Source organism: Festucalex cinctus, chromosome 9 (genome assembly GCF_051991245.1).
Source record: "Festucalex cinctus isolate MCC-2025b chromosome 9, RoL_Fcin_1.0, whole genome shotgun sequence".
Lineage (NCBI taxonomy): Eukaryota > Metazoa > Chordata > Actinopteri > Syngnathiformes > Syngnathidae > Festucalex > Festucalex cinctus.
The window spans coordinates 1,651,085-1,664,656 of NC_135419.1; the positions used below are offsets into that span (position 1 = coordinate 1,651,085).

The window sequence follows — 13,572 nt, forward strand, 5'->3', positions numbered from 1 at the left end:
GCCAGCAACCTGTCATCAGATTAACTTAAGTGTGCGCATTCCTTCCTGCACATGTGGTGTTTTGATTGCTGCTTTCACACAAAGCCAGCAGGACTTCCTGCAGGAAGAAAACAACGGAAGAGCAACAACCGAGTTGCAGATAAAAATCGTGAGGAAAAATGAACCCCCACCAGTTCCTGTTTGTGGCGTCCATATTAAGCAACCACATATAGAAGAGCTTATTTTGTATTAATTTGTAGTTTAAGTTGTACTTCTGTGTGCAGCAAGCCTATTTTAGTTCGTGGAAACTAACAAAATAAGTGAAACAAAAAGAAAAACATTTTTGAATCATGTTGTCAGAGCCATCAACAATCAAATTAGTGGTGCAAGCGTAAGAGTCAAAGCGATACATTAATTACGGTAAGAATTAATTGGTTGTATTTGAAAATATAATAACAAAGGAAATAAAACCTTTTTAGTGGCAATAAATTTAAATAGATTAAAGATGTATGCCTTATGATAGGTACAGTGGTCACGTGATTCCCAACCGCCAAAATTCTATGTCTTCATAAAATTCAAAGATTTGTACCACAAACGGAACTCATTCAACCAATGATTACAACAGGAATTTGTTTTGAAAAATCTACATTTGCGTATACAATATTTCTCTAATATCAGCAACACGTTAATGACAACATTTATTTTATTTTTATTTTTTCGCCAAGAATCCCAAATTGAGTCTAGACACAGTGGGAGTTGTGGTTCTTTTACTGTGTCGCCTTGAAACGACGTCAGCTAGTCACAGGCAGCCAATAAAAAAGCGGGACGAGATGACGTCACTCCGAGGCGACAGCTGTGCTTGCTTGAAACGCTTAAAAACAATCTGTTTGTTGAATTTTTACTTACACAATTCTTACTTAAAACTAACAAACTTACTCCGAAAACGAATTCAACCTAACTCAATTTGAATTTTGATGAATTATAATAAAAATGGTTGTGCGGCAGATTAATGAATATCAAAGAGTCTTTTGCGATGTTGTTGAGCTGTTTTTATATGATGCCGCTGAAAATACATCTTTTATTCGTTTTTCTGACCATGATTCATTTGTTGCAGGTGATTGGGAAAGAGGAGGGGAAAGATGCCGTGTTTTACTGTCAGTCCGTCCCACACGCGTGGAGTACAAATGCGGCACAGTCGAGCTGAGAGCGCATTCCACCCTCCTGACGACTGACCTCACACAATCATACACGCACACGCACAGTTGCATGCGCCCACGTCACACTGGCACACACTCGTCATACTGCTCTCTAGTGGAAAGCTCATGCAGACAGACCAGTCGAAGGAGATGCTGGCGGCTGGCAGCAACTGAGTAAGTCCGCTCTCATTCTCTCTCTCTCTCTCTCTCTCTCCTTCTGTCTTTGTTGTCGTTGCCATTCTCGAGCCCGTCTCACTTCATTTATCTCCCACACTCCGCTCTGTCACTGTGAAAACAGCCGCTGTGTTCTCACATGGGGGGGGGGGGGGGGGACTTTTAGAACTCTTCTTTCAGTATGCATTGCACACACCTTTCTCTCCTGGTTCTCCCTCACCCTCCACTTTGTTTTCTCTGCATGTGAGCCGAGGCACAAGTGAAGTCTGAGCCTATTTGCATGTTGGAGCACAGCCAGACGGACAAGCTTTTTTGTCTTCACATGAGAACAAACAGCCTGTGAATGTTGAGCCTCTATTTTGAGGTCTCCTTGCAACTATTTTGACTGTGTGTTGTCAATTAGGATGCCAGTTGAGGACTGCTGTCTGTCTTGCAGAAATGGAGGATAGTTTGTATCTTAGATTCATGACATAAGACAGATTCTTTTTACATGGCGTGTTGCATCTTTGATCACCGTTGCGTCTGTGTGTGTAGTAATTGGCAGCAGCTATTTGCCTGGGCATTAAATAATTATCTTACAGCCCCACGAGGCCCACAGACGTTTAAGTTCGTGCCCGCTTGAAAGCTTTAGCTTAATACTTCAATCCAAATCTGTCTCACACGTGGCCACACCTCAAACTCTACAAGTCACGCCTGATGTTTCACCTGTTTCGACACTTTTGACTTCCCTCCAGCAGCCATTGGCTGAGCCTTATCGGAGAGCTCCAATACGATTGGCTACGTTTCAGTCGCTCGTTTTGAATCTTTGTTTACACACGCTTCGAAGGAGGAAGGAGACGGTTTGTTTTCCGGGAATGTGCCTTTTGAGGACTTCCCTCGTTAATAACTAACAGGGCCGTTAATGGCTACCGTCGTCGTGTGTGGGTAAGAATGTGCTTATGAGTTTGTTCAGATTTTTTGTGCCTTGTTTACTTGCAGTGTACAGTGAAATCACTCAGATTTATTGGCGAAATATGTCTTCACAGTCCCAAACTCGGCTGAGAAAAAATTTTTTTTTTAGTTGTTTTTACAATTATTTTTCATTTATTTATTTATTATTTTACCTATCATATTTTATTGTCTGTTTTTTTTTTTTTTTTTTTATAGTTAGTTTTACTAGATTTTATGTGTATGAATAGTGTGCAGCACTTTGGAAATGCTTGTTTATAAAAATGTGCTATAGAAATAAAGTGGATTGGACTGGATTGGATGAAAAATATCAGGGAGGGAGACAGGCCGGGAAGCCTGGCGGTTTGCTAGTTAGCGCCCCAAATTTCTTAGATGGGGAAAAGGGAGCTGTGAGGAAGGAGGGAGAGAAACTGAAACAAGACCCCAAAGGGAACTCAGTATGGACCTCGGAGAAAAAATGTCAAAGATTTACACAATTTTTTAAAATTATTATTATTATTATTTGTATGACAGTAGTGGCATTCCTAATATCTTCTCAACGTTTGCACAGTAAACAAAGCTTTTGAAGCCTCTTGTGAATGGTGCAGTCATCTTTCTCTCTCATCTTTCTTTTCAAATCACAGCACGTCCTTCAGTACCGATCCAGACCCGCTGCACCTTCTTCTCAAGAGAGTCCAACATACTCCCACTTCTCTGTGTTGGAAGACTAGCCAAAGGACAAGCAGGGCTTTACCTGACTCCTTTACAGAACAGGAAACTTGAGCCTCAGCACAAAAAAAAAAAAAAAGGCAGCCATTTAAACCGCCGCTGAAACTGCAGCACCGACGGTCGTTTGCAGTGCTTGAAGAAGAGCGTCGGGATGCTGGCTAAAATCCTGGAGGAAATGTGGGTGGAGCCAGAAGTTCTGGAGGCCTTGAGCGAAGAGCAGAAGAGGATCCTCTTCCTCAAGATGAGAGAGGAGCAGGTGCGCCGTTGGAGGGAGAGGGAGGAGCGGGACGGACAGGACGGCAGCATGCGGCCAAAGAAAGGTAACGTTGCTTAAAACTGACATAGAAATCAGATCAACAATGCCTATTACGCAAGATATGAATTTTGCCAACATTCAACCTTTAAAGGGATACTTCACTTATTTAGTCCATTATAGCAATACAAAGTTAACTCATTTGCTCCCAATAACGTGTAAATACGTTTTTTTTAATGTTGTGAGTGTCCCAAAGACGTATTTATACGTTTTTTTGTTTGTTTGTTTTATGCTAGAGCATACAGAAAGCTTTGATGCAGCCTCTCGGCTGCAAAGAACGGTTGCAAAAATGGTAGTTATTAACAAACGGCCAGCAGGTGGCAGCAGAGCAAAGGAGATCAACCAGGGCCATCTTGAAAAAAAAGCTAAATTACTCACAATTTTAAATAGATTTGTGAAAACTGATGAAACTTAGCTCTCTTCTAATGCTAATTGCTGCAAAACAGAAACAGATAGAAACATACTTTTTTTCCTGATGAAATAAGAGACTTTAATCTTTCTTTTGATAGGTTCCATGCTTTTATAGCAACATAACACAATATTCTGTGGGCCTTGCAAAATCAGTCAAAATCCAGTAAAACAGCCGGGAGCGAACGGGATTGCGAAATGTGAAAATGGCGGCGAGTGAATGAGTTAATATTTTGTCTATAATTAATTTGATACTTTCATTATTTTTCACGTACAAATAGTACCTTTTAAAAACATATTTTGCAACTTGCTGTCGACTGAAAATGACATCACAAGGGGCTCAGGTAACCAATCACAGCTCAGCTGTTTTCTAGGTTTGGTCATGTGACATTCACAAGCTGAGCTGTGATTGGTTGCCTGAGCCCCTTGTGATGTCATTTTCAATCGACAGCAAGTTGCAAAATGGGTTTTTAAAATGTACTAATTGTACATGAAAAATAATGAAAATATCACATTTATTATAGGCAAAATATTCATGTTTGATTTCCAAAAATGGCTAAATAAGTAAAGTATCCCTTTAAATCTTGATTTAGTTCTACTCCAGGGGAGAGCCTCACCTGGCTCCACTGGTCCAGCTATCAATAGGTGTGCGTGCGTGTGCGTGCGTGAGCGTGCGTGAGTGGCAGCCTCTATCAGCATGTGTCGAATGGCTTTTACGGGCACGCAGCTGAGTAAGATTGACGAACCCCCTGTGGCTCCAACCTGATATTCAATTACAGTCTTCGTTGAGCCAATCTCTGCCTGCCATGTCACCTGAGAGGCAAGCAAGTCTGTTTGTGTTACACAACACGCATCTTTTGTTGCGCCCAAATGCATAATTAAAACTTACAAGGGAATTAACATTACTACATCAAAAAACTTAAAAATAAAAATAATAATAATAATATGGTATGTTCGGTGTCCAGTCCAGTGAGCTAGGATAGGCTCCAGTTACTCGTGACCCAAATAAGGTGACGCTGCATAGAAAGGTGATAAGGAACTTAATTTTGGAATTTTTACATAGAAATATATAGTATAACGAGACATACTTAAAGGTACATGTACTTTATCGTATATTTTAAGTGACAATTGACAATTATGTATGTGTAAACCTAAAGTTGTGCTTCACACATGGTTGTCATGACTCACAATGCGACATTGCTCTCTGACAGTAAATAAAAGGTATCCTTAACTCATTTACTCCCAAAGACGTATTTATACGTTTTTTTTATTTTTTTAATGCTAGAGCATATAGAAGGCTTTGATGCAGCCTCTAAACTGAAGCGAATGCTTGAAGCAATGGTAGTTATTACAAAAACGGCCATTAGGTGGCAGCAGAGTGTAAGAGATCAACCAGGGTCATGTTGCAAAAGCTCTTTTCCCCACTGTTTTAAACAGATTTGTGAATATTGATGAAACTTAGCTATATTCTAATGCTACTTGTTGCAAAAAGGAAAAGATATAAATATACTTTTTTTTCCCTAACTAATATTTCTCTTGGTCGGTTTCATGTTTTTATAGCACACAATAGTCTAGTGGCCTTGCAAAATTAGTCAAAATCCAGTAAAACAGCCGGAAGCTAAGGGGCTTGCTTCACAGTGAAAATGGCTGGGAGTGATTGAGTTAATAATTCATTAATATATTGCATTAAAGAAGCAGCATTTTTATTTTTTTTCTCCTTCCCATTTACACTTTAAATGACCATTATCGTCGTCAACCTGCTTTTAAAATCAAGGTTTTGTATTCTCATGCAGTAGCAGGTGCAATATAGTACCTAATAAGTAACTAATAAGATGGAAAACATTTGTCAAACTTTCCCTGCTCTTTTAGTTTTTTTTTTTTTTTTGTGTATCTTGAACAGAATGGCAAGTTTATAGGATCTGAAAATTTGAAAAGGTTATGGTTAAAGTAAAATTGTATTTGTTAAATGGTTGTCATATAGCAGGGAATGGGACACAAATGTCTTGAAGATACTGTTTTAGATAGATATTGTATTTATTTATATTTTAAACAAAATCAGTCGTATTCCTGATGATTTCTAAGTAACCTTAAAAAAAACATGATTATTATTATTATTATTATTGCACGTTATTTCACAACCCAATGTCTGACATTTATTTCTAAACACAATAATATCCGGATTTTAATTAGAAATGATCCGAACAACAATGCTGCATCATACGATCGTTTCAGAGGATCTTGAACAAACAAACAATGAGCGGCAACCAAAACGCCAACAAGGGCAGAAATAATCAGCAAGCAATGAACAAAGAGCCACGCCAGAGGAATAAACTTGTCGGACAGCACCATCTTGTGGACGTAAGCCTTCATAACAATCCATGAGGGGACGAGCTCAAGTTGTGTTTTTCTTGCTTTTTCCGTTTGCAGCCACCAGTAAGCATGTGAGTTGGCTCCTCGGGCGTGATGGAGACGTGTGCGTCCGCGTGATCGGAGAAGTGGATGAATTCCGCTCTTCCAAACTTCTCCAGAACCTTCTCAGTAACAGGTTGGAACGCGCAAAGTCACGTGACGGATGACCGACGCTCTAAAAAAAAGGAAATTGTTGAAATGATTTAAGATTACAAATTGAATTGTTGACAAACTTAAAAAAAAAAAAAATCGCTTCACTTAATATATTCATTTGAATTAAGTTAATCCAAAATGAATATATTAAGTTTAAAGAAGTAACAATTAAATGTAATATATTGACTTTGGGTTCGTCTCTGTGTGCCCTGCGATTGGCTGGCAACCCGTCCAGGGTGTAACCCCGCCTACTGTCCAAAGCCAGCTGAGATAGGCTCCAGCACCCCCCGCGACCCTTGTGAGGAATAAGCGGTCAAGAAAATTGATGGATGGATGGATATTCACTTTGGATTAACGTAATTCAATCGTGTGTTGTTCAACAGTTCAATTTGTAACCTTTAGTTGGTTCAACAATTCTATTTATTTAGAATTTAATCTATTATTTAGAATGTATATTTTATTTAACGTATCAACATTTGAAATGGTTAATAATTGCTGATTATTTAACATAATAATAATAAAACCATGAATGCACAACAATGAACATTGTGCTACATCACATCTCTGACAATTTCGAATAGCGGAGTCTTTTTTTTGTTTTTTTAAATTTAAACATTAGCACGCATAACATTTAAAGAGCATGTAGCAAAAGTGAATACACCCTTCCCATTGAGCTCAGTGTCAATTTTGCATGCGGCCACTATTATTTTCCAGCACCTCTTTACACGTAACGTTCACCGTGCAATGCGGTTGAACTGGCATCTTCTCCTCCTCCTCCTCCATGACGACATCACTGAGTGACTCACTTTTGTGAGCGAGTATAGCGTAAGCTTGTGCTTGCTGTCATGTTGACTCTTGATCCTCACTTATCACATGACACCGACTCCGCACGTGACCTCATGACATCACGCAGTCTTTGATAAAATAACAAGTTACGGGGGAGATTGCTATCGGCTCCAAATGATTGGATTATTCAAGTTATTTGCTAAATGAGTAATTGGAAGAGTGATTCAAAGGCTGGTGTGACTGTTGCCGATCGTCCTGCAGGCTTCATCGCGATAACGCGAATGGGATGCAGACGGCAGACGTGCAGGCAGGAAAAAAGGCCCAGCAGCTTGGATTGAAAGAAACCCGGCGAGCACTCGCTGATGACGCAACTGTGAGTGCATGTGTTTGCTGTTTTAAGTGAAGATAACGTGATAACGCGCGTTTGTGCTGTCGCCGTGCGCAGAATGAGCGCGACTCGCCGAACGTCTGCCAATCGTCGGAGGATGAGACGGATTCCTCCTCCAGCGCAGACGACGAATCGAAGGACCTCAGCGAGGGCAGCGACAGCGAATCGGGCAGCGGCTCGGACAACCTCGGCGACCGGGTTCCTCGCTGCAGGCCCCGTCTTAGTCGCCATGGCAACGGAGCAGCGCTCGAAGCCCAGCTGTTCCACGCGGAGGGCGTCAGGCCACGGGCCACAGGTGAGAAAACCAGAAGAGGCGTGATGGTGAACACAAATCGCCTTTATTCAGTTTGAATATCGTCACATCGAATATCACGATACAATATTAGCACGATATGAAGGTCACGGTATGATAATTATCACGATATTGAGTTGGTGATATTTAAAAAGATCCCAATATTATAAAAAAAAAAAAAAAAAAAAAGCTCATACTAAAAAAAAAAGCACAATATTATGCTTTTGCACATAACACCAATGCAAATAAACCACGTACAATCTCAAATAAAAATATTGATCACTTCATGTGCAAATTCGGTTCCAATTAGCATCGATTTTAAACATAGAAGGCCAAAACATCCCTAATGAAAATTAAATTGCACTAATAAAATAGCCACTAGAGGGTGCTAGAACTGCACAACAGATGTGTTCCTTTTAAATATTGTGAACATGACGACGACGATATTGTGGCAGTTTTAATATCACGATATCACGATATTGCCCTTATCGTGACATCCCTAGTTATAGTCACACAAAAAAAAAATGTCATTACATTATGTTTGTTTGTTTGTTTGTATTTTCTCACTCACTTTGAATTTGATGCCTGAAACAGTCAAAAAATAAAATAAAATCTGCGACAGGGGCGACAAAAGACTGGGAAAGTTGACAAATGGCTGTTTGAAACATTCCACATGCAGGTGAACAGGTGAATTGGAAACGGGCGGGTGTCATGATGGGTAGAAAAGAAGCGTCCCCTCACAAGCAAGGATCGAGTGACGTTCACCACTTTGTGAACAGCTGCGTGAGCAAACGTTTCTCAAATTACAATTGCGAGGAATTTAAGGAGTTTGTCATTTACGGTCCATAATATCATCAAAAGATTCCGATTCAGCTCCCAAATGTGAATTGCAATGTTGTTAAAAGGACATTTAACGCAATGGTAAACATCCCGCTGCCCCAGTTTTTTTTGTTTTTTTGTTTTTTGTTTTTTGTTTTTTTGAACGTGTTACAGGCATACAATTCCAAATGAGTGAAAGTTTTTATTTACATTTTACACAACATCCAAATTTCATTTGAATTGGTGTTGTACAGGAAACAATTAAAATATTGTTTTGTTTTGTTTTTGTTCCCATATCTCCACCTGGATAATTGCAAGCTTAATACCTTATCCATCAATAAGTGCCATTCGGACCTTTTTGAATGAATTTGATCTCTACTTTCTTTCTCAGATGCCTTAAGCATTCAAGGGACCAAGTTAGAATACGGAGGACGAGTGTCCCAGCTCAAGAAAGCCTTTGGATCGGATCCTTCTGCCGGCTTCAGCAAACCTCCTTTACCTGCCAAACCTGCTCACCTGCGTCATTGACCCGTTAGCATGCCGCTAGGCCTGCTTTGAAACAATGCTGTGACAACCCCCCCCCCCCCCCCCCCCCCCCCCCCCCCCAAACCCCCAATCAAGGAGACTGATGGACTGAATCATGTCACCAGTACTGTGGGAGGAACTTCATGGCTCAGGCCATGTGAAGGCGGAACAGGACCCTAACTAGGTGAACTGGATATGGAGAAATGTGCAAAGTGACACCTCAATCAACATTTAAGACAACATCGAAAGGAAATCGAGGAATGTGACTGCTGTGGTCGACTGTGTGAAAGTCTTCACCATCCTAATTTTTGTTGAGTAGTACAACATAAACAGCTAATGAGATTAAACAAAAAAAACACAGGTAAACAGTAAATCATGCACCTTGCGCTACCTTACTACAATCGTTTTTCCATCAACGTCGTTTGTATGTAAGCAATAGTTACACCTGCACAAGTTGATTCAAAGAAATGTTGCGAATATTTTGGCATCCTTATTTAGCAACATGTCAAATTCTACGCTCGATACAGTGAGCTCGTACGCCAGGACAACAAAAAACGTGTGAATACGTCTCTGACCGAATCGATCATGAGCATCGTTATGTTACTAATAGACAGTATTTCATTTTTCCTGTCAGCAAGCAAATTGTTTGGCACATTTGTGTGTCAATCACACTGTTTTCGTAGTGATTCAAACGATAAACCAATTTAAAAATAATTTAATGTTTAAACGTGTTCCGATTTACGTCACATTCGCGTCATAGCGTAACCGCGACTACTTCCTGCTTCTGTGTCAAAGAATCGTGGGAAATGTAGTCAGACCCGACGCTAGCGAAGCGTCACCATTTCTGCCGGCGCGATCGTTTTCATTTCAAGCGGAGCTTTCAAACTACTCCGGTCCTCGAGGTTTCCCTCCTCCGGCACACCTGATTCAAATGAACGGCTCATCGGCAAGGTGTGCAGAAACCTGGTAACGATCCTGATCATTTGATTCAGGTGTGTTGGAGGAGGGAAAACCTCTAAAACATGCCGGACTGCGGCCCTTGAGGACATCCGCTTGAGACTTAAAGCAGGGGTGGGCACACTCAGTCCTTGAGAGCCGGAGTCTTGCAAATTTTGGATGTTCTCCTTCTTCCAACACACTTGATTCATATAGTATGCTCATCTGCAAGCTCTGAATAAGCCTGAAGATGATCCTGTTTATTGGAATCTGCTGTGTTGGAAGGGGGAAAAGAACCTACAGGAGTCAGGGCCTCGAGGACTGGAATTGCCCACCCCTGATTTAAAGGGACAATGTGTAGCACGTGCATTTTCAAGCACCTCAGAGAGTCCACACTTTGTTAACGCCTACCACCTCCAATTAGTACGTTTGCAAAGTTCTTCTGCTTTGTGTATCCATATCAGAAATATGGCAGCAAAACATGTCAGCGTCCTGTAAGACATGGCACAACCTATGTAATATAATTAGTGATTACCTGACCTACAATTATATATTTTTTAAATGTACGTTGATGTGATAGCACTTTATTTTTGCTTTTTATTGAAACTAATATTTTTTTTTAATGAATGAACATTGACAAATCCCCAAAAAATTCTACACACTGTCCCTTTAAAGACATGAAAAAGATTTGTATTTTTGGATTTTCAGTTTTATAAACAAGGTTGTGCAATATATAAAATAAACATGCACTTGCATTCAAACTTTAGCAAAATCAAGCATCCAAATAAAGTGAGCACATTACAGTCACGTCGTGGAAAACATTTTATTGTGTATTTGACGCACCAAAATCAGAACGGATGCATGTCAATACTGGGACCGATCAAAAAAAGAATATATAATGATCATTGTTCAACACTGTCGAACTGTCAACCAAGAACACAATCGCGATTGAATTTGTTTGAAATAGTTCCTGTTGATAGTCTATTGCGTAACGGATTTTCAACAAAATTGTTTTTAATGTGTAAAATCTGGTCACCCTATACTTGTCGTGGATAAAGAACACGTTACTAGTAAGGCAAAACATTACTTTTACTTTACAAAACTAATAGCACACAGTCAACTAGTGCACAACTTTTATCACAATAGTGACATGTAGTTGTTCTACTAGCGCACTGAATTGTCTTACTAATAAAGAAAAAGTACACGGACAAAGCAGCGCACAGATAGATAAATAAATAAATAAATACTGGAGCAGCTTTCCGTAAGAGTACGAGCAACAGTGTTGTTGTCAAGTGTACTGGTGAGCACAGCCAGGAGTCAAAACATGTCAAATATTTACAGACCAAACTGCACTGTGTCCCTTTAGGGGGGTCCAGAAACAAGCAAAATTCACATCAAAACAGAAAGTTGGTGTAAGCATGGCAAGAGAATGCGCGAGTATAATGTGCAAAAAAGGATATAAGCTACACTATTGAAGCGTGCTTGCAATTGTACCCATTAGTCATGTATTTGCACCAAATTGGTTTATAACAGTGGTGTCCAAACTACGGCCCGGGGGCCATTTGCGGCCCGCCGTCCATTTTTCCGTGGCCCGCGACATGTGCTAAAAATGGCATTTGACTCAGTTCAAATGAAATAAAAACAAAAATGTTTGGAGATGGTCAAAGTAAGACGGGAGGATGTCAAACAACACAGGTGCTATTAAAGATTATTTTAGTTAACTCAAACTAGCTAAAAAACTAAAACTCGTTAACGAAATAAAATAAAAACGAAGATGCTTTTTTAAAAAAAGAAAACTAACTGAAACTACATTTTATGTTTACAAAACTAACTCAAATAAAACTACCTAATTATAGCAAACACGTCCTTCGTTTTAGTCTTTGGTAATTAATTTAATGCGTGAGACTTTGTGGATGATTTTAAATGTGATTTTTAGTAGATTTATTTTGATATAAACCGAAATAAAGACATCGTGCCCGTGGTGTTTTTTAAATATTGCGCACAATACTACACATGAAAAAAATACAAATAAAAATAATACTGAAACTAACTAAACTAAAACTAAGCAATTATTAAAGAACTAATACTAATAAAAACGAACAGAACCACCCTTAAAACTAATAAAAACTCAAATGAAAAATTCCAAAACTATAATAATCCGACTGCCATATTACAAATAAATTGGTTTATATACTGTAGCATTTTTCAAAATATGCAAAAGCGCAAATAAATTATTTGTACAATTTTTAGGACTAAAATAAATAAATAAATTCTCTTCATAACATGATGTGGCCCTTGCGTCCTTCTAATTTCCTGTATGTGGCCCTCAAATGGAAAAGTTTGGACACCCCTGGTTTATAATATATCATGGTCAAATCATTTGTTTATTTAATTTCATTGAAGTTGCGTGTCTCCAAAGGCATTCCATGTGTGTGCGTTTGGGAGGGGGGGAAGTGGGGGGGGGGGGGGGGGGGGGCATTGACATTCTGATAGGGTTATACAAGGAGGTTGTTGATAGCGGCCGCCTCGCACAATGATTATCTATTCAGCAAGAAAACAGCCCACCAGAGATCAAACGAAGAGCACATAAAGCTGATTAGCATGTGGTTAAGACGCACAGACAGACAGACAGACAGACAGACAGACAGAGAGGGCGAGACGCTCGGGGAGACGGCGCAAATGCGAGCTGGGTCACGGGGAAGCAAACGCGTCACAGGGCGGCTCATGAAAGCCTCCTAAGCATTCCCGCAAGCACCTCCACGCCTCGGCCGCAGGATTTGCCGTCTGCGTCCGCCCCATATCTTGGATCATGTGACTTCGACGCACGCACGCACGCACGCAGTGTGAAAAGGGCCCACTTATATTTAGCTGGCCAGTGTCGGGTTTCCCAGCCGGGCATTGTGGCTCAACTTTGGCGCACAAGAAAGTGCACATCAGATCAAGTGTGAGAGGCAAGAGGACGTGTGCAGGTGCTTTCTTTTTTTCTTTTTTCTTTTTTCTTTTTTTTTTCATGCCTCTTTGGGTCAGAAGGAGAAATCGGGACACTTCTCATGCGATGTGACAAAGCACCTGTCAAAGATCACATGCTTGACACCGGAGAACCGTTTCCTTCCATAATGAAGTCATTGTGGAAGAAAATGGCCGTTCACTTGCCACTCTTAGTTCATTGGACAGAACTTATTTAGCACAGGCTGTGTGCCAATACAGATCATACTAAAATAGTACATTTATACAGAGTAAAATGATGTTATGGAAAATGTACTTGTTGTTATACATAGTTTTGTGACTGCTGAGTATGTTCCAATGTATTTGCGAGTATGTTCGAACATGCTCACAAGTCCGCTTAAACATACTCGTACATTTGAACGTAGGCTAAATCAAACATAGCATATGTTTTCCCATAATGCCACGGGGCAAGTCAGTTCCCTGTTGCATTATGGGGGCAGAAAAACAATCCTGAACCTAAATCATGCACTGCAGGCATAATAATAAATCATAAAAATTACGAATAAACAATGTTGTTTCCATGTTGTTTTTG

General features: G+C 40.0%; 1 protein-coding gene across 1 annotated transcript; it reads left to right on the forward strand.

Annotated features, from left to right (window-relative positions):
- The first annotated feature begins 830 nt into the window (after positions 1-830).
- On the forward strand, positions 831-9,164 carry LOC144026205 (SH2 domain-containing protein 4A). The gene is made up of 6 exons (XM_077532793.1): positions 831-1,349; positions 2,921-3,325; positions 6,154-6,271; positions 7,336-7,447; positions 7,520-7,757; positions 8,965-9,164. The coding sequence occupies exons 2-6, from the start codon at positions 3,157-3,159 to the stop codon at positions 9,099-9,101; spliced, it is 774 nt and encodes a 257-aa protein (XP_077388919.1). The 5' UTR covers positions 831-1,349; positions 2,921-3,156; the 3' UTR covers positions 9,102-9,164.
- The last annotated feature ends 4,408 nt before the right edge of the window (positions 9,165-13,572 follow it).

What these genes read in the sequence shown, in the direction of transcription:
- LOC144026205 (XM_077532793.1), top strand. Translation starts at nt 3,157, where the DNA reads ATGCTGGCTAAAATCCTGGAGGAAATGTGGGTGGAGCCAGAAGTTCTG. An exon ending in CAGAACCTTCTCAGTAACAG is followed by an intron (nt 6,272 to 7,335) that starts GTTGGAACGCGC and finishes ATCGTCCTGCAG; the next exon opens with GCTTCATCGCGATAACGCGA. An exon ending in CACTCGCTGATGACGCAACT is followed by an intron (nt 7,448 to 7,519) that starts GTGAGTGCATGT and finishes CGCCGTGCGCAG; the next exon opens with AATGAGCGCGACTCGCCGAA.